The 20,879-nt window shown below is 48.8% G+C and overlaps 1 protein-coding gene across 2 annotated transcripts; it reads right to left on the bottom strand.

Moving 5' to 3' along the window:
* Window positions 1–754: 754 nt before the first annotated feature.
* LOC123106060 (uncharacterized) lies at window positions 755–5,038 on the bottom strand. 2 transcript variants are annotated; one of them, XM_044528262.1, is made up of 3 exons: window positions 4,906–5,038; window positions 2,095–4,026; window positions 755–1,392 (listed from the first exon to the last, which is right to left on the bottom strand). In XM_044528262.1, exons 2-3 carry the CDS (start codon window positions 4,015–4,017, stop codon window positions 1,051–1,053), a joined length of 2,265 nt encoding a protein of 754 aa, XP_044384197.1. In that variant the 5' UTR covers window positions 4,018–4,026; window positions 4,906–5,038; the 3' UTR covers window positions 755–1,050. The 2 variants fall into 2 exon arrangements, with proteins under 2 accessions (XP_044384197.1, XP_044384196.1); XM_044528261.1 differs by having other exon boundaries at window positions 4,709–5,015.
* Between the last annotated feature and the right edge of the window lie 15,841 nt (window positions 5,039–20,879).

Here is a 20,879-nt window from a genome sequence, read left to right as displayed (position 1 = left end):
AAGTTCACTGCTGCTCTTGCCCCTGCATGAAGGGAAAAGGAAAATGAAGTGTCTGCTGCAGCAGGCAAGGCAGCAAAGCAAAGCAGGCATGTTGCAGAAGATCACTGCTCTCTTCTCTTTCTCTTCTGGTCCAAGTCCAAGCGGCCCAAACCTGGGTCAAGATCCAATATGGTCCCTCCACCGACTCTTTCTTGTTGTTTTTTCCTCCTCTGCTACTCTACTGTTGGCCATCAAGGAACCAGCAGCACATGGCAGGGACAGCCATGATAGATGGATAAACCATACTGGTAGTAGCATCTCTGTAACCCTAATCACAGTTTTTGTTTACTAATAGCATTCCCAGAACTGATAGGAGAGTGCCAGAAACTAAGTAGTACAGTACTTGGAAACATAAGTAAGTTCTGGGAAGCATTGTAGCTTGATGTGTGTGCAGAGGAATCATCTTTTTACTGCCATGGCTCCTGCCCCCAGGCTCCAAGCAGCCCCAAGTTTCTGAACATTTTTTCTTCAATTCCAGTCAGTCAACTCATAGGATTCTGCAATGCACCAAACAAAAATAAGCATCGAGGATAGATAGATCCAGGCAACATTTTAACTCGTACTACCTCGAGACCTGCACCATCCCACCATTTGTTAAAACCAGACAAGTATAGTACATGCTCCTTCCAATGCTTCCTCTGTTCAAAACTTTTCAAATTTTTGGCCAGTGCAGCGTTCAGAAAGAGCAACACAAATTGCACAGCACTGGAAAGAATTACAAAATGAGCTTTTCTTATTTATATTCTTTCTGTTGGATTGGAACATGGAGCTGCCGCTCTTGTACAGGCAACCTCCTCTGCTCTGCATTTCATTCAGCAAATAACTCATGGCCTTGCTTCTGGTACCCTACAACCTAAAGACTACCAACTACTAGTAGTACATGCAACCTCCTCCTCAACCTCTACAAACAAGGTAAAAAACAAAAACTTACCCCTTTTCTATCACAAAAAGAATATGAACACCAAGCCGAATCACGACCGATAATGTTACACGCAATGAGAATTACTCAGCCTATACTCTTCCCAGGGGGGAGAAGGGCGGGCGCCGCGGGTCGAACACGACAGACGGAGGCGCCTTCTCCCGCTTCGTCGACTTCAGTTTCTTCTTCTCCTCTGCCGTGACAGCCTCGATCAGCTGCATCACCTCCCCCTCAAGGAGCATCTTGAGGGAGCTGGAGTAGAGCTTGTGCTTGCCCTTCTCGATGACGACGGCCGTCGAAGCCTCTGAGCAGTGCAGCAGAGAGATGCACACTGAGAATGCCTGTAACGCTGATAGCCGCGCATGGAAATCCACCAACAGCTGCCCTTTCCCGTCGGCTTTCATGGAAAGGGCAGGGATCTCTTCTTTGCTACCCTGTTTGAACAATGAATGGACAAACATGACGGCTACTCTTGTTTGCAGTAAGATGAATATATTACAGCTAACTCAGGCAATTTACTGCATAAGATTATACTAGAAACGACAAGTTTTAGGCTCTCAAACATCAGGTAGCTGCACTTGTCCTTTAAAATAAAGCTTTGCAATGGCATACATTATTGCAATTTATGCTGAAGGGCCAATGACTGAGCTTACAAGGCATGCCTAATCAAGGTCCTGTCTCAAAGGAATTGTTTGACAGCTAGAGACAAGTGGTGCAAAGAAACAAGTTGATCTGAGAATTATTGTTTTGAGGAGCAAAGCTAATTAATTACTTCTACAAGATGTTCTGATCAGTTTTGTGTTATCTTTCAGACAATGAGCAATTATCCTACCCAAACAATTATCCTCAACAAGTATGCTGGGGATCATATCAGTATTCGTAACGACAGAAATGGGTTTCGTACAGCTAGAGACAAGTACTGCAAATAAACAAGTTGGTATGAGGGTGATTGTCTTGAGTAACAAAGCTAATTAACTACTTATACAAGATGTTTGATCAGTTTTGTGTTATCTTGCAGGCAATAAAATATCGTCCTACCTGACCTATTATCCTCAGAAACAAGAACTGCACATCAGTACTAGGTAAATGAATAGGTATATATACACATAGGGGGGTTGCATTGCATGGTAGTGTACCTGAACAAGGAGCTCCATGGGGTGTTTGCTTTCCTTCGTCACAGAATCAACCCAGTTATCATCATAAGCAGCATTCTCGAGGACGAGGAGTGGACAGGCCATGTCCCATCCGCCACAATCACACCCTCCACCATACCTCCATCTGTCTAGCAAGGATGATGGGCTGACTTCATTGTCGTCTGGTAATCCATGCAGCCCACTCGGGGTGACCACTTTGATAGAACCAGCGGACGAACACTTCTTGTCCTTATTAAATGGAATCTGAATGACTGTTGCTGCAATCTCCAAATGAGGATAAAGATCCTCTTCAGACCATGGACGAGATGTCGATACCTCTGGATTATTCCTTGCATCATGTTGATGGTCAATCAGATTAATCTTCTGTGGATATTCACCAGAGACCGATTTATCAACGCAGGATTTCGGCTGACTGGGCTCTGTACTCTGGGTCTTCTCCTCGGCAGCAAAACTTCGTCTTGCGTGAGCGGTATCGTACAGAACAAACTCGGTGTTGACAGAATTATTCAGAACACCATCTTTTCCAACTTCAGAGCAAAGATAGGACGAAGCGTGCATCTGGCCTACAGTTGGAGGCAAGCATCTGCGTTCGTCTTTGGATGACCTCCCAGCAGTGCTTCCTCGTTTGCCACCGCTATGGAAAGTGTAAATCCGGCTCAGTTCACTCCCACTCTCCCAGGACCTAGCAGAAATGGATTCTTCCGGGCCCTCGACACAGAAGTCATAAAAGGGAATACCATTTCTGGAATCAATTTTAAGAACTGCTCGAAGATGAGCAGGTGACAAAGAAGCCTCCGTCATATGCCGACTTTCTCCGTTTGGCTGGCAATTGGGCGATCCTTGGCTCCGCTCAGTCCTTGAGAGATCACTGAGCAACGATTTGCGGACGCAGGTTTTGCCGCTTGCCGGCACAGCAGCAGAGTTGGGGTCTTCCTTGTCAACAAGAGTTGGGCTGCTTCTAACAGACTTGGACTTCATGATCGGGCTCAGCATCTTCTTGAAAGGACTTGATCGAGCAGATTTAGCGATGTTCTCCGTGCTGCGATTGACACATTCTGATGGACTGGTGTCATCAGGGGCGCTCTCCCCCTTTGCTGGCACAGACTTATCAGGAATATTACTTGCTGGAACCCTCTGCTTCTCACCATGGTGGTTACTTTCACCAGGACATACACCGGAGTTGAGCTGACGATCTGCTTCTGCACCTCTAGCAGACTCTCCATCCAGCAAATGGGGAGCTGCATTTCTGCAGGGGGCTCTTGCTGTGGACTCCTCTTCCTCAATGGTTATCTCCAAGAAACCATCAGCGGCATCATCGCTCTTCAGCAGGGTGCAGTCCATCCGCGGCCGGCCAAGCTTAAAATCTTCATCGGGCAGCTCACGAAAGGACAAGTCGAGAAAGTCCTTGGTGGACGCCCGGTTCACCCTCCGGGTCTCCACGGAGGACTTGGCGGCCTCCGACCGCCGGCTGCGGTGGGAGAAGAGGTACTGCGCCCCGCTCCCGCTGGTGCTCGGCCGGGAGGAGGCCTCGCCGTCGTCGACAATGTCGAAGGAGAGGAACTCGTCCCCGCTGGGCGCGGAGTCGATCTTCCTCCTGCCCTCCTCCTGGAGCCTCCTTATCCTGGTGATCTCGCTGGAGCTCTGGTACATGGAGCCGCGCTTGGCGACGGCGATTTCCTCCGCATTGGTCAGCCGGCTTCTGGTGGGCAGGCTCTTGCAGTGGAAATTGGGTATGTGGCCGCCCACTCCCAGGCGGAGCTCCCCTGAGTCGCCGCCGTCCGAGCATTTCAGCTGGCTGTATCTTCTGTCATTTTCTCCGTGAGGACGGCAAGGTGTTTGCGGGAGCTCAGGAACTGGCCTGAGCCTGGAATGGGACTGGCGCTTCAGACCGGAGTCGTGCCCCATTGTTGAAACCTGCACAAAGACAGAGACGTAAGATTAGACCAGTTGCGAACTATTATGCACAAATGTGAAATGTGATGTTGATAGAAGATGCATTCTTGTTGTTGAGAGATGTAGAGAAGAGGAGAGTCCCCAATCCCAACAGGAAGTAAAAAACAAGCATGAAAGACAAACAAAATATGCATTAAAACATGGGGAGAAAAAAGAATTGCAGAGGTAGCAAGAGCATGGTTGCTGTAGTACATGGCTTGGTGGCTGGCTTTGAAAGGGAAAAAAAAGGGGAAAAGCGAGAGCTGCCTGCCTGCCTGCCTAAGGAGGATCTCCAAATCCAAACCAATGTGCGTGGGTTGTTGAGGTGGGAATGGAATGGATCATGTGCAGATCTGGGCAGAATGGGAGGGATTCATACGGAGAAGGCGAGCAGACCTAACAAGACAAGAGTTGAGAAGGAGGGAGGGATTGGGACGGGACGGGACGGAGAGCCGCCCTTCCTCCAGATGGAACAAGGTAGGCTGCATTGGATTTGGAAGTTTGCTGAGGAGAAAGAAAGGTGAAGCAAACGTCTCGTGTGTCTGCCTGCCTGCGCCCAAATCTCGCCCGCCCACAGGCTCCCCCAAATCTGCAGCTCCCGGCGGCGGCCACCCAGAAGAAGAAGAAGAAGAAGAAGAAGAAGAAGAAGAAGAAGAAGATTTACCTGGGCGAAGAGAAAGAAGAAGAAGAAGAAGAAGAAGAAGAAGAAGCAGCGCGGCAGCAGATCGGGTGGCGGAGGGGGAGGGAGACGGGGTGGGTCTCGCTCTTTCCCTTTCCACTTGGGGAGCAAAGGGACATCGGAGGGGGTGTGGAGTGTGGCCTGGCCTGGCCGTGGATGGGATGGGATGCTCTCAGCCTCACCTCACTTGTTTCCAATACTGCTCCGCTACTGTCCTGGCGGCGGGCTGCCGACGGAGCTACCGAGCTATACACGCTCACTATCTCTCTCTCTCTCTTTGCTGCTGAGGGGGGGAAGGCGAAGGCGATAAAGAAAGCGAGGTGTGTGTTAGTGAGAGAGTGAGGCCAACTCCACCGCGCGACCCCATTTTGTCCGGCCCCATCCATTTAGGGATAAAAGAGACAAATGAGGCGGCCCAGCTTGCGACAGCCGGATCTATCTTGTCCGTTTTGTATCCAGGCCGACCCATTTCCTTCGAACGTCCGCGTCGGGGCCGCGTGGCAGGCGGCCACCTACCTCCCACCCGCCAACATCAATGTGTACGGGCGGGTGGCCCCACCTGTCATTCGCCCAGCGAAGGTTCGCCGTCCTTCTTTAAATGGGAAGCCGTGGACCGGTCGCCGTCCACAGTTCCCACTCCGGCCCCTCTCTGCCCCCTTGAAACCGACACCCTCAAAACCCTAGCCTAGCCGCTCCCCGTCCTCGACCTCGTCGGCCGCCGCAGCCATGGAGCTTTGGAACTACGGCCGCAAGGGGAAGCATGACCGGGAGGCCGGCTCCTCCTCAGGACGCCGTCGCGGCTCCGCCAAGAAGGAGGATGCCACATCACCGCCACGCTCCTCCAGTCGGGACCCCGCACCTGACCCCTTCACCATCGCACCTAGGGCCGCCGGTGAGCGCGACCGGCGGTGCCTGGCCGTGGACGTGTGCTGGCGGTACTGGGAGAAGAGGACGCCGGGCCCGTGGAGCGACGTGCACCTCCCCAACAACTGGCACCTCTCCGCGGACCGGGTCCTCATCCCGCCGGTGCCGGCGAGCGGCCGTGCGCGGCATGACGAGATCGGGCGTCGCCGCCACCTCCTCCCCGACGACCTCTACTACGACGAGAGGTACGCCCCGACTCCGTCCTGTGGGACACGTGGCTCCAGGACGAGCACGACGTGCAGAGCGCGTCCTACTTCGCTGACACGGTGTCGGGTCCGCGGCGGCCACGTCGGGAGGTGCGCGAGCGTACGCGGGTGCGCGGCCTCACGCCCACACCGTCGCCATCTCCACCCCCACCTCCTCGCATGACAGCGGAGGAGGCGGCTCGTCTCATGGCGCACGTCATGGAGGACTCCATGTGCACGCATGACGAGCGCCAATGGGAGGGCCTCGAGGAGATGACAACCCTCTTCGCGGCCGGCGACGTCGCCATCCCTGAGTTGGAGATGGTGCCGAAGGAGGTGAGGGAGGAGCCGCCGGTGGCCGCCTTTCACCCGGGTCTGGTGGGCCAGGGGTGGAGCTGGTCATGCACGGCGGAGCAGATGGCGGCCGCCGTGGGGGGCACTGGTGCCCCACGTCACCGCGGTCGCCGGAGCGGGACGCCTCGCCTCGGGAGGAGGTGGTGCAGGCACCGGCCACCTTCCAGCCCGTGCACCGCGGACCGCCGACCCATCTCTGGACGCCGTCGGACTATGTCGACCTCGTCAGCGACGACGACGACACCGACGACCACTAAAGACGACGACGGCCACGGCAGGAGCACGCAGGCGACATTTTTTTATTTTGATTTTATGTTAATTATTGAACTGGGCTGTTTAAGTGTGGTGTGAAACTGGGTCGTTTTGTGGCTGTGGTCCTAAATATGTTTTAAGTTTTTTTAACTGCGTTTATTTAATTTTTTAGGTATTTTATTTAAGTTTTTTTTGTTTTTTTATCACGTCCACCCCGGACATGATTTGGGGTGCGGCTCTGCGTTGGGCGCATCCACGACCCAACGGACAAAGGTGGATATGAGCGAATTCATTGCCGTTCCAAAGGGATAAAAGCCAGTCTAATCGGACGTCGGTTTGGGATCGTGCCGTGAAGTTGGCCTGAGAGAGGCGGAGTGGGGAATTAATAAACAATTAGTAGTTTAGTTTATGGGTATGGGTGTTGAGTCTTGGGTTGTGGTTTGGGTTGGCTGTACGACACTCAAGGGATCACCTGCTCCCGGTCCTCCCACGCCACGCTAATTCGGATTAACTACTGAGGATTATATAGAGAGAGAGGAGACGACCGCCGCCCGCCGAATGATGACCACCATTGATTACTCTAGACCCTAGTGCTGGCAATGGCATCTCTTCCTTTGCCTAGGGTGAATGGACGGACGGGGTAACAAATGGCTTCATTAGCGGCCAGCGTAAGCATCCTGAAGCGGCCACTAGAAGGGACTGTTTTTAACCGAACCACCGTAACTCTCTCTTCTTGCGTCCGACCGCTGCTACCATTCTCGCATCTCAAACGGTGAGTTACGTAAAAATTTCTTCCGCATTCATTCACGAACAAAGGACACCACTCCTCGGACACGGATGCCATCCAGCGCTGATAGCATACATACATTCAGGCAACACTACGAACAAGCCGAATGAAATTTGCTTAGACCAGGCGAATTTCATTGAAGTTCGTATATAATCTACATAAAAGGTCAATGTTCTACAGTTTAACAAAAAAACTAAAAGAAATACCTACACCCTATACCGGACAACCACCTTGTATGCGTGGCCGCCCTGTCCTGCCCAGCCGCACCGCCGTCTCCGTCAGCGCCTTGTCATGGTCCTCCAGTGGCGGAACGACGCCCGAGGGCCCCGGTAGCCTTATTCGACGGCTGCCTGCCGCTCGTGTAGGAACCGCTCCGCCTCCTACTACACTGTGCGGAGTGCCGCCGCGGCCACTGCCGACGTGGCCTTCGGAGCCTTGGTGTCGGACTTGTCGCGACCGGTGTTGGCGGAGCAGTCGCTAAGCGACCACTCCTCGCAGATCTTGGTGAGGTCACAGTCAAGACGACGGCGGTGCCTGGCAGCTTTCTCCATGATGGTCACAGCGAGGTTAGGGTCGTTGCGGATCCAATTTGGCGCCACGTTGCTCTTGGCGGACACAGAGTGACGACCGACATTGCGTCAGCCACCCTTGATTTTTGTGAAAAACCCCTGCAAGAAAATAATCTGCAACCAAACTTAAACTGGACATCATCTTCAACCACAAATATCATTTCTTCACGAAACTTCCGCGGGAGTAAAATGGTGAGTAGGTTTGATACCCCAATTTTCCATTTTTTTATTTTTAATGGTCTTTTTACTATTTATGTAGGGTTCACGGGCACCCAAACGCTTTGAATCAGGGTCTTTCTCTTCCCCACCTCGCAACTAGGCTCATCTATGTACACCAACAACTTATGCTAAGCAAGATAAGCAACTATGTGATAGCAAGAAATATGACAAAGAACAATATGGCTATCACAAAGTAAAGTGCATACGAAAAGGGCTCGGGTAAGAGATAACCGAGCCACGCGGAGACGACGATGTATCCCGAAGTTCACACCCTTACGGATGCTAATCTCCGTTTGGAGCGGTGTGGATCAATGCTCCCGAAGAAGCCACTAGGGCCACCGTAATCTTCTCACGCCCTCGCACAATGCAAGATGCCGTGATTCCACTAAGTGACCCTTGAGGACGGTCAGCGAACCCGTACAAATGGCAACCCTTAGGGGCGGTCACCGAACCCGTACACTTTGGCAACCCTTGGGGGCGGTCACCGAAACCCGTCAAATTGCTCGGGGCGATCTCCACAACCTATTGGAGACCCCGACGCTTGCCTGAAGCTTTACACCACAATGATTGAGCTCCGGACACTACCAACCGTCTAGGGCGCCCAAGCACCCAAGAGGAACAAGCTCAAGGGCACCAAGCACCCAAGAGTAATAAGCTTCTCAACTTGTAACTTCCACGTATCACCATGGAGAACTCAAACCGATGCACCAAATGCAATGGCAAGGGCACACGGAGTGCCAAGTCCTTCTCTCCCAAATCCCACCAAAGCAACTAATGCTAGGGAGGAAAATGAGAGAAAGAACAAGAAGGAGAACACCAAGAACTCCAAGATCTAGATCCAAGGGGTTCCCATCACATAGAGAAGAAAGTGACTGGTGAAATGTGGATCTAGATCTCCTCTCTCTTATCCCTCAAAAACTAGCAAGAATCCATGAAGGGATTGAGAGTTAGCAAGCTCGAAGAAAATCAACAATGGGGGAAGAACACGAGCTCAAAAGATGAGGTTGAATGGGGAAGAAGACTCCCTTTTATAGGAGCTTCCGAATCCAACCGTTATGTGCTCAGTCCGCGCACAAGCGGTACTACCGCTCAAGGGAGCGGTTCTACCGCCCGGGCGGTAGAGCACAGAGAGCGGAGCAGAACAAAGGGCGAGGCAGAGCCGTAGGAGCGGCACTACCGCTAGGGCCAGCGGTACTACCATTGGCAGCGGCGGTACTGCCGCTTGGCCCAGCGGTACTGCCACACACGAGCGGCACTACCGCACCTACTGTCGCTACTCCTGCCGCTGAACCCGACACGAGAAAACCACGTCTCGAGTTGAGGCGGTACCAGCGCGGAACCAGAGCCGTACTACCGCTTATGGCCATGGGCGGTACTACCATTGTGAGACAACAGTACTACCGCTTGTGGCAATACGCGGTACTGCTGCTCTGGCCCCGCGGTACTATCGCTCGCACCAAACATATGCCACTTCCATGAAGACAAGAATACTCCAAGGAAAACCAGAACTGTCATAACTTCTACAAATGAGCTCTGAATTGAGCAAACTCAAACTTGTTGGATACAAGACGATGAGTAGCATCAAAACAACAAAGGAGGAGTGAAACCTCCAACAATGAAGAACGAGCATAACCTCCAACATCGAAAACATCATAGAAGATGCAAGTGAACTCCGTTTTTGATAAACTCGAGCTTGTCATCAAGATGACCATAAACTCCAAAACTCTCAAAGAGAACCAAACAAGAACCAAGAAAGATGATGCAAGGATGCAATGGTTTGAGCTCTCTACGAACGATACGATCAAACTACTCATCAAGAGCCCCCCTTGATAGTACGACAATCGATCCTATAACCCGGTCTCCCAACTACCACTATGAGACTGGTAAAATAGAAAACCTATCAGGGGCAAACCTTTGTCTTGCACATAGTCCACTTGAGCTAGATGATGACGATCTTGACTCTCTCAAGTTGGACCATCTTTCTTGATTGTGTTGGCTCGATGAAGACTAGTTGATTGCTCCCCCATACTCCACCATGGGTGAGCCACTCTTCGGCACATCTTCATAAATCCATTGTTACCATAATGGACGACAAGCTTCAAGCATTTTATCTCTTCACGATGCTCCACTTGAACTTGCACATCGCAACCTAACCCCACAAAGAACTCTCACGAAAACCATGGGTTAGCAAACAAAGCGTAATGGACAATACTTACCATACCATGGAATCACTTGATTCCTCGGTACATCTTGTATGCTTTGTGTGTTGATCAACTTGATCCATTCTTGACTTAATCTTGATCAACCTTGAATCTTTCCAATTCTCTTCATTTGGATGATGTCTCGAAGGTAGACATGAATGATCACACAATCTTCTTCTTCAAGACATGCTTGCAATAAGCTCAACACACACATGACCAATCTTTGGATAATTCCTTAAATAGCACCTTGGTCGACACAAACTCTCCTTGAAACCAACACATGTACTTCAAGAAAAGCCTATGGAAAAAACCTTCAAACATAACTCAAGGCAACCATTAGTCCATTGAGATTGTCATCAATTACCAAAACCAAACATGGGACACCGCATGTTCTTTCAACAAGCACTTAGAATTTTTGTCAATGTTTCCACCAAAAAAATCTGAATTTTCTGAATTTTTTTGAATTTTTTTTCAATTTTACTGTTCATCCCGAGCTCAAATGAGCTCGGGAGCAGAACATGACTTTCTAGGCTTAGGCTTCTTTTTTTGTCTATCTTTCTCTTGGGTGCCTTTTTTGGGAGTTCTTGTGGGTGGCTTTGGTGTGTCGTCGCTCTCGATGGAATCGAATCCGGGGGGCTGGCAGCCAGTTAGAACAACTCCAATGTGGCGACCTATTTCGTCTGCGATCGTTCGTTTGGGTCGGTACGGACAGAAAAGTTGGCCCAACGCATAGACCCAAATGGGCGCGCGTCCGCTTTCGTCCGCCTGCCGATCCATTCCCGGTCCATTTTTAAGCCGAATTTGCGTCGGCGCGGACACAAGACGGACGCGCGTGCGCTCGCCCTCTTTCCTCATCGGGTCCGTTGGTCGGTGGCATATTGGATTGGCCTCTCCACATCAAACAACACATCCTCGCCCGCCTGCTTCGTCGCCGACGTCCTCGGCCATTTTTTCCAATAAAAAGATAGTTCTAGCGTACACAGATAAAAGAAAAGACCAACTACTCGTCGCTTTCCGACTCCGACTTGGTAATGTCCTCCTCCGACGTTTGAATGTAGGCGTCAGCATGCTGCTCGTCTTCGAAGTCCCAACCCGACGTCTCTCCACTAGTAGAAAACAGGGCTATGGTCCAGGCCGGCTCAGCCCATTAGTCCCGGTTCAGTGTAGAACCGGGACCAATGTGGGCATTGGTCCCGGTTCGTGAGCCCAGGGGGCCGGCCGGGCCACGTGGGCCATTGGTCCCGGTTCGTCTGGACCTTTTGGTCCCGGTTGGTGGGACGAACCGGGACCAATGGGCCTCGCTCCTGGCCCACCACCATTGGTCCCGGTTGGTGGCTTGAACCGGGACCAAAGGCTCCCTTTAGTCCCGGTTCATGCCACCAACCGGGACCAATGAGGTGCCTATATATACCCCCTCGCGCAAGAGCAGAGCACAGTGCTCTGTTTTTTCTGGCCGAGGGGGAGAGGGCTTTGTGGTGCTCTAGCTCACCTCCTATGCACATGAGGTGTTCGATGGAATGCCCGAGCCACACTACTTAAGCTTTCTCCTCTCGAAGCTCGACCTCCAAGCTCCATTTTCCTCGAGATTTGTCTAGATTTAGCGGTCCGTCACGCCCCGTCCCCGTCTTCACCGCCGTCGATCACCCGCGCCGATCTCATCACCGACACCACCGTGGTGAGCCTCTTGTTCTTATCTTCTTTCTGAAAGGAAAAATATTCTTACTTGTATGTTTAGATAGATACTTGTATCATTTTCTTACATTTATTATTGCATCTTATATAGTGCGATGGTTTTGGTATCCGCCCCCGTCGGCCCTCGTCCTGTCTATGATTCGGATTTGGTATGTATATTATCTTTATAACTATTGGTTCATTTATTGTTTATGAAAATTATGCCGACCAACGTGACATAGATTTTATTTATCTAGGATGTATGTGAATCGGAAATGCCAACCGACCCTATTGTCGAGAGGTTAAATTTAGTTGAAGAAGAAAACAATTTGTTGAAGGAAAAAATAAAAAAATTGAGGAGGAGAAGATGATATTGGAGTTGCATGTTGCGGATGTCGTCGATGATCACAAGATCAAGATGGATGCAATGCGCTTGAAGATTAGAAAGATTAGAAAATATGCCATTCATACCGAGGCTTGGTATCATTATGCCGTTGGATCAATTGTTACCTTGGTTGCGATTATGATCGCATTTGTTTTCGCATTGAAATGTTTTACATAGTTTCAATGTATGGTTTAATTAATTAGATGCTCTGGAGAGCTATATGTTGTTAGATGAGAACTATGTATGCACTTTGGTTTTAATGTGATGATGAACTTCTATTAATTTGGACACTTAATTATATATAATGCACGCAGATGAACCGGCAATGGATGTACGGTGACAGACACACCCGCGAGTACATTAAGGGCGTGCATGAGTTTCTCGATGCGGCTGAGGCAAACAAGCAGAATGGTTTTATGTGTTGTCCATGCACTGAATGTGGGAATACGAGGTCTTACTCTAACCGGAAAATCCTTCACTCCCACCTGCTTTACAAGGGTTTCATGCCACACTATAATGTTTGGACGAGGCACGGAGAAATAGGGGTTATGATGGAAGACGGCGAAGAAGAAGAGTACGATGACAACTATGTGCCCCCTGAATACGGTGATGCTGCAACGGGGGGAGCTGGTGAAGATCAAGAGGAACCAGACGATGTGCCCAATGATGCTGCCACGGGTGAAGCTGCTGAAGATCAAGAGGAACCAGACGATGTGCCCGATGATGATGATCTCCGCCGGGTCATTGTCGATGCAAGGACGCAATGCATTAGTCAAAAGGAGAAGCTGAAGTTCGATCGCATGTTAGAGGATCACAAAAAAGGGTTATACCCCAATTGCGAAGATGGCAACACAAAGCTCGGTACCGTACTGGAATTGCTGCAGTGGAAGGCAGAGAATGCTGTGGCTGACAAAGGATTTGAGAAGCTACTGAAAATATTGAAGAAGAAGCTTCCAAAGGATAACGAATTGCCCGACAGTACATACGCAGCAAAGAAGGTCGTATGCCCTCTAGGATTGGAGGTGGAGAAGATACATGCATGCCCTAATGACTGCATCCTCTACCGCGGTGCATACAAGGATCTGAACGCATGCCCGGTATGCGGTGCGTTGCGGTATAAGATCAGACGAGATGACCCTGGTGATGTTGACGGCGAGCCCCTCAGGAAGAGGGTTCCTGCGAAGGTGATGTGGTATGCTCCTATAATACCACGGTTGAAACGTCTGTTCAGAAACGAAGAGCATGCCAAGTTGATGCGATGGCACAGTGAGAACCGAAAGAAAGATGGGAAGTTGAGAGCACCCGCTGACGGGTCGCAGTGGAGAAAAATCGAGAGAAAGTACTGGGATGAGTTTGCAAAGGACCCAAGGAATGTATGGTTTGCTTTAAGCGCGGATGGCATTAATCCTTTCGGGGAGCAGAGCAGCAATCACAGCACCTGGCCCGTGACTCTATGTATGTATAACCTTCCTCCTTGGATGTGCATGAAGCGGAAGTTCATTATGATGCCAGTTCTCATCCAAGGCCCTAAGCAACCCGGCAACGAAATTGATGTGTACCTAAGGCCATTAGTTGAAGAACTTTTACAGCTGTGGAATGGAAACGGTGTACGTACGTGGGATGAGCACAGACAGGAGGAATTTAACCTTAAGGCGTTGCTGTTCGTGACCATCAACGATTGGCCCGCTCTCAGTAACCTTTCAGGACAGACAAACAAAGGATACCACGCATGCACGCACTGTTTAGATGACACTGAAAGTATATACCTGGACAAATGCAGGAAGAATGTGTACCTGGGCCATCGTCGATTTCTTCCGACCAACCATCAATGTCGAAAGAAAGGCAAGCATTTCAAAGGCGAGGCAGATCACCGGAAGAAGCCCGCCATGCGCACCGGTGATCACGTGCTTGCTATGGTCAATGATTTACACTACGTAATCTTTGGAAAGGGTCCCGGTGGACTAGCTGTTCCGAATGACGTTGAGGGACACGCACCCATGTGGAAGAAGAAATCTATATTTTGGGACCTACCCTACTGGAAAGACCTAGAGGTCCGCTCCTCAATCGACGTGATGCACGTGACGAAGAACCTTTGCGTGAACCTGCTAGGCTTCTTGGGCGTGTATGGGAAGACAAAAGATACACCTGAGGCACGAGAGGACCTGCAACGTTTGCACGAAAAAGACGGCATGCCTCCGAAGCAGTATAAAGGTCCTGCCAGCTACGCTCTTACGAAAGAAGAGAAAGAAATCTTCTTTGAATGCCTGCTCAGTATGAAGGTCACGACTGGCTTCTCGTCGAATATAAAGGGAATAATAAATATGCCAGAGAAAAAGTTTCAGAACCTAAAGTCTCATGACTGCCACGTGATTATGACGCAACTGCTTCCGGTTGCATTGAGGGGGCTTCTACCGGAAAACGTCCGATTAGCCATTGTGAAGCTATGTGCATTCCTCAATGCAATCTCTCAGAAGGTGATCGATCCAGAAATCGTACCAAGGCTAAGGAGTGATGTGGCGCAATGTCTTGTCAGTTTCGAGCTGGTGTTCCCACCATCCTTCTTCAATATCATGACGCACGTCCTAGTTCATCTAGTCGACGAGATTGTCATCCTGGGGCCCGTATTTCTACACAATATGTTCCCCTTTGAGAGGTTCATGGGAGTCCTAAAGAAATATGTCCGTAACCGCGCTAGGCCAGAAGGAAGCATCTCCATGGGCCATCAAACAGAGGATGTTATCGGGTTTTGTGTTGACTTCATTCCTGGCCTTAACAAGATAGGTCTCCCTAAATCGCGGTATGAGGGGACACTGACTGGAAAAGGCACTCTTGGAAGAGACTCAATAATATGCAGGGACGGATATTCTTGGTCTCAAGCACACTACACAGTTCTACAGAACTCTACCTTGGTGACCCCGTATGTCGATGAACACAAGAACAGTCTGCGCTCCAAACACCCGGAGCAGTGCGACGACTGGATTACATGTGAACACATCACGACTTTCAGCAGTTGGTTGGAAACACGTCTCAGAGGTGACAACACTGTTTGTGATGAGTTGTACTTGTTGTCCAGGGGACCATCTTTGACTGTATTGACTTACAAAGGATACGAGATAAATGGGAATACATTTTACACGATCGCCCAAGATCAAAAGAGCACCAACCAAAACAGCGGTGTCCGCTTTGATGCAGCAACCGAGAGCGGAAAGGACACATATTATGGTTACATAGTGGACATATGGGAACTTGACTACGGACCTGATTTTAAGGTCCCTTTGTTTAAGTGCAAATGGGTCAATCTGTTAGGCGGCGGGGTACAGGTAGACCCACAGTACGGAATGACAACAGTGGATCTGAAAAATCTTGGGTACACTGACGAACCGTTCGTCCTAGCCAATGATGTGGCACAGGTTATCTATGTGAAGGACATGTCTACCAAACCGAGAAAAAGAAAAGATAAGGAAGCGAATACATCATACGATGAGCCAAAGCGCCACATAGTTCTTTCAGGAAAAAGGGACATCCTGGGAGTGGACGGCAAGACAGACATGTCTGAAGATTATGAAAAGTTTCATGAAATTCCTCCCTTCAATGTCAAGGCTGACCCAAGCATCCTGATAAACAATGAAGATTATCCATGGTTACGGCGCAATAAGCAAATGACACAAGCGAAGAAAAAGTGAAGACTTTCTCCCGCAATAAGCAAATGCTATGTGGGTGAAATTATGATACCATCCCAACTTTCAACTTTTTCAGAGTTCATTTGAAATGCTTTCATGTCTTATGGTTCGAAACTTTGATACTTCGAAAGTGATTGTCCATTTTGTACACGAAGTGCATCAAGTTTTTGTCGTAACCCTCTCTACTTTTTGGAACATGCTATGTGGGTGAAATGATGATACCATGCCAACTTTCAACCTTTTCAGAGTTCATTTTGAAATGCTTTCCAATTTCAGAGTCATTTAGCTCAAAGAATGAATTAATAGCAAACAGAATGAACTACAAAACTTTTATGAAAATAAAAACAATCAATTAAAATATTATGTTATGATCAACTAAAATAAAACTATAATATTCTTCAATAGCAAAAAGAATATAATTTTTGTGACCTAAAATCAAACTATAAGTATTTAATTGTAAGTATAAATAAAAAATAAATAGCAAAGAAGAAAAAAAATTCTATTTTTATAGTAAAGTTATTCATAAACTAGTGATTCACACAAATTTTATAAAATTCCAATTTAAACTATTCAAAATTTTAAAACTAATGGCACTAACAGAAAGTTTATAATTTTTGTGACCTAAAAGCAAAAAGAAATCACTAAAAAACTATAAGTATTTAGTTGTAAGTATAAATAAAAAATAAATAGAAAAAAATTCTATTTTTATAGTAAAGTTATTCATAAACTAGTGATTCACACAAATTTTTAAAAATTCAAATTTAAACTATTCAAAATTTAAAACTAATGGCACTAACAGAAAGTTTATAATTTTTGTGACCTAAAAGCAAAAAGAAATCACTAAAAAACTATAAGTATTTAGTTTTAAGTAGAAATAAAAAAATAAAAAACCAAAAAAATGTAGAAATAAAAAAGAAAAAACCAAAAAAATGCCTCCTACTGGACCTCCACGGCCTAAATACGACTAGAAACCTTACATGGGCCAGGATTCAGGCCCGCAGAGGCTCAATAGGCCCACAGGCAGTAGCAAGTTTAGGCCCGAAAGCCTGCATTAGAGAGGAGCTCGAATGGGGAGGCACAGCAGGGCTTATAAACCAGTGCCGGCGCCCTTCAGCTAGCGATGTGGGACTAAACTTTTGGGCGCTGGCAGCACAAGGGCATTGGTCCCGGTTGGTGGCACCAACCGGGACTAAAGGGGGCATTGGTCACGGTCGTGGCCAACCGTGACCAATGCCCCCTTTAGTCCCGGTTGGTGCCACCAACCGGGACCAAAGGCTGCCGCTTCCCGCCCTTTGGGCTGCTGAAAATTGGCCTTTGGTCCCGGTTGGTGGCACCAACTGGGACCAAAGGGGTGCATTGGTCACGGTTTGTGCCACAAACCGGGACCATTGCTCTGGCTATATATACAACCCTTGCGAAATTTTCGCCAACTGCTCCATTCCCCATCGCCGACGCTGCCAGGCTGCTCGTCCTCCTCGTCGCCGTCGCTGCGCCCTGCCCCATCGCCGTCGCCGTCGCCGCGCCCCGAGCCCCGCCTCCTCGATCGTCCTCCTCGTCGCCGTCGTCCGCCCTGCCCCGAGCCCCGCCTCCTCGATCGTCCCCGTCGCCGCCGTGTGCCGCCCCGAGCCCGCGGCCGTCCCCGTCGCCGTGTGCCACCCCGCCCCGAGCTCGCTGCCGTCCGCCCTGCCCCGAGCCCCGCCTCCTCGATCGTCCCCGTCGCCGTGTGCCGCCCCGAGCCCGCGGCCGTCCCCGTCTCCCCATCGCCCCGCGCACGCCGTCCCCGTCGCCGGCATCCCCGAGCCCGCCGTAGCTCCTTTCCCGTCGCTGGCCTCCTCTCCCCGTCGCCGCCCGCCCCCAGTGAGCTCCCCCCTTTCCCATCCCCGTCGCCGACGATGCCACCCATTGCCGCCGCTGCTCTCTGTTCATATATGCAAAAGTTACTTTTTTTAGAAAATCATCTATATATGTTCAGAAAAGTTCTATATGAATGTGGCTATATATATATGTTCAGAAAAGTTCTATATGTATGTGGCTATGTATGTGTATGTGGCTATGTGAATATGCAAAGAAGAGGAGATGAAGAAGATGATATATTTTCTTATTCGTGGGTGTGTCGAGAGGGTCATCGATAACTTTAGTGAATTTTAGGTTATTTTCATTTTAGGTCATTTTAGGCGGGGAAGAAGGGGAAGAAGAGGGAGAAGAAGAGGGGGTCGAGAGGGGGTCTAGGGTCGCCGAGGGGTCGAGGGTCGTCGAACATGAGAGGAGGAAGAGGATAAAAAAAGAAGAGGAATAAGTAAAGAAAAAAGAGGAGAAGAAAGAATAGAGGAGAAGATCTCCTCTATTCTTTCTTCTCCTCTTTTTTTCTTCTTCTTCCTCTTTTTTTATCGGGAACGAGGGTCGTCGAGGGTCGCCGAGCGGTAGAGGAAGAAGAGGATAAAAAAGAAGAGGAAGAAAAAAAAGAGAGGGGTTGACGGTCGCCTAGGGGTCGAGGGTCAAGAGGGGGTCTAGGGTCGCCGAGAGGGGAGAGGAAGACGGGGAGAAATAAATAAGAAGAAGAAAAAAGAAGAAAAAGAAGAGGAGAAGAAGAAAGGAATAGAGGAGAAGAAGAGAAAAATAGAATATATATTCTATTTTCTCTTTTCTCCTCTATTCCTTTCTTCTTCTCCTATTTTTTTCTTCTTTTTTTCTTCGACACGTGGGGGGGGGGTCGAGAACGTCGGACATTCATGAGAGAGGCGAAGAAGAAGGGGAAGAAGAGGGAGAAGAAGAGGAGAGGAAGAAGAGGAAGTCTTCTCCTCTATTCTTTCTTCTCTTCTTTTTTCTTCTTCTTCTTCCTCTTTATTTTATCGGGAACGAGGGTCGTCGAGAGGGTCGCCGAGCGGTAGAGGAGAAACCCTAAATAGAAAGTATCGTCGGTGTGAGATACATGTACCGTCGGTGTCGGACACTACACCCACATCCCACAAGTGGCGCGGGCTTCGACGCCCACGTCACTTGTGGGACGTGGATGTAGTGTCCGACACCGAAGGCCACATGTATCTCACACCCACGATACTTGCTAGCTATTTAGAGTTTCCTCTACCGAAAAGAAGAGGAGAAATAAATAAGAAGAAGAAAAAAGAAGAAAAAGAAGAGGAGAAGAAGAAAGGAATAGTGGAGAAGAAGAGAAAATAGAATATATTCTATTTTCTCTTCTTCTCCACTATTCCTTTCTTCTTCTCCTCTTTTTTTCTTCTTTTCTTCTTCTTCTTCTTCTTCTTCTTATTCTTCTTCTTATTCTTATTCTTATTAGCCGGAAGTAGAGAGAGGTTTCCTAGTGTCAAAGTATTGAAGAAATCCATGCCTTCATCATTAGCCGGAAGTAACCAGGGCATGTTGGTACGAAGTTCTGCAAAGTTGTTTTGGAATGGAGTCCCGGATAGAATAATCCGCTTTTTGGTACGAATTCAGCAAAGGCCTTCCAAATAGCGATATTCGGAAGGCTCTTGCTGAACTTTGTACCAAAAAGCGAATTATCCTATCTGGGACTCCGTTCCAGAACAACTTTGAAGAGCTCCATACCATCATGCACATGTTACTTTCGCCTAATGATGAAGACATGGTTTTGTTGAATCCCTTGACACTAGGCAACCTCCCGACCCTCGGCGATCCTATCGAACATGAGAGGAAGAAGAGGATAAAAAAAGAAGAGGAAGAAGAAAAAAAAGAGGAGAAGAAAGAATAGAGGAGATCTTCTCCTCTATTCCTTTCTTCTTCTCCTCTTATTTTTCTTCTTCTTCCTCTTTTTTTTATCGGGAACGAGGGTCGTCGAGGGACATAGATGTAGTGTCGTCGTTGTCGATATATACCCCCTCCCGATAGCTTACTATGATTAGGTGGCTAGTTCTATGTTTGGCACTAATATATCCATCTGTCATGTTTGAATAATAATTGCCATGTTGTAAATATTTGTAGAAACTATGGACACCGCCCTAGACGAAGTAACAAAAGAAGCGTTGTTGAGGGACATAATCGCAGAAGGAAGTGATGCCATCTCGTTGTTTCTCAACGAAACCGATGGTCTGGAAGGAGAGGGTGAACAAGCTGGCTACGGTGACCTAATGCCGGTGCAAGAAGAAGAACATGAGGACGGCTCCGGTGACCCAATGCCGGTGCAAGAAGGAGACCGTGATGACGGCTCCGGTGACCGAACCGAGTCCGGCCAGGTATATATATTAGTTAAGCCTATGCTGACTAGCTGATTGATGCATTCATTGTTTTGGTATGTACACATATTAATTAAGTCTTTGTTCTTTTTTCTAGCCCTCCGGATCGAGCACAACTTCGGTAAAGAGACGAGGCCCGAAGAAAAAGTTGAGCTCGGATGAAAAGTTTGAGATCATAGCAATCGCGCCCGACGGCCAACCTATTGAACCCCTCCGGACAAAGAGCGCATTTGTTGCTCAGTGCGGGGTTCTGGTTAGGGACAAGATCCCGATAAGCATCCAGCAATGGTTTAAGCCGGCTACAGAAGACCCTGAGGTCTCTTATGTCAATGATATGCAGAAAAATGATCTTTGGACTGAGCTGAAGTCAAATTTCACCCTACCGCCTGAGGATAATCCAGAGAACCCAGTTAAAGAGAAATTAATCAAGTCTTTTGCTCTGAAGAGGATGGCAGAACTATTCAGGAGGTGGAAGAAAGAGCTGAATAAGTTTGTCGAAAATAATGAGACACCAGAATTCAAGGGCAGATATGAGAATATCAGAGATCACTGGCCCGCATTTGTGGCCCATAAGACATCGGAAAAGAGTAAGAAGATGTCGGCGACAAACAAGCAAAATGCTGCGAAGAAGAAGCTTCACCATCGCACGGGGTCAGGTGGCTACCTCGTAGCCCGGCCTAAGTGGTCCAAGACTGAGAATGATCTGGTTCATAAAGGGATC

This window comes from Triticum aestivum, chromosome 5A, assembly GCF_018294505.1.
Source record: "Triticum aestivum cultivar Chinese Spring chromosome 5A, IWGSC CS RefSeq v2.1, whole genome shotgun sequence".
Classification (NCBI taxonomy): domain Eukaryota; kingdom Viridiplantae; phylum Streptophyta; class Magnoliopsida; order Poales; family Poaceae; genus Triticum; species Triticum aestivum.
This window is presented reverse-complemented; position numbering and strand designations above follow the sequence as displayed.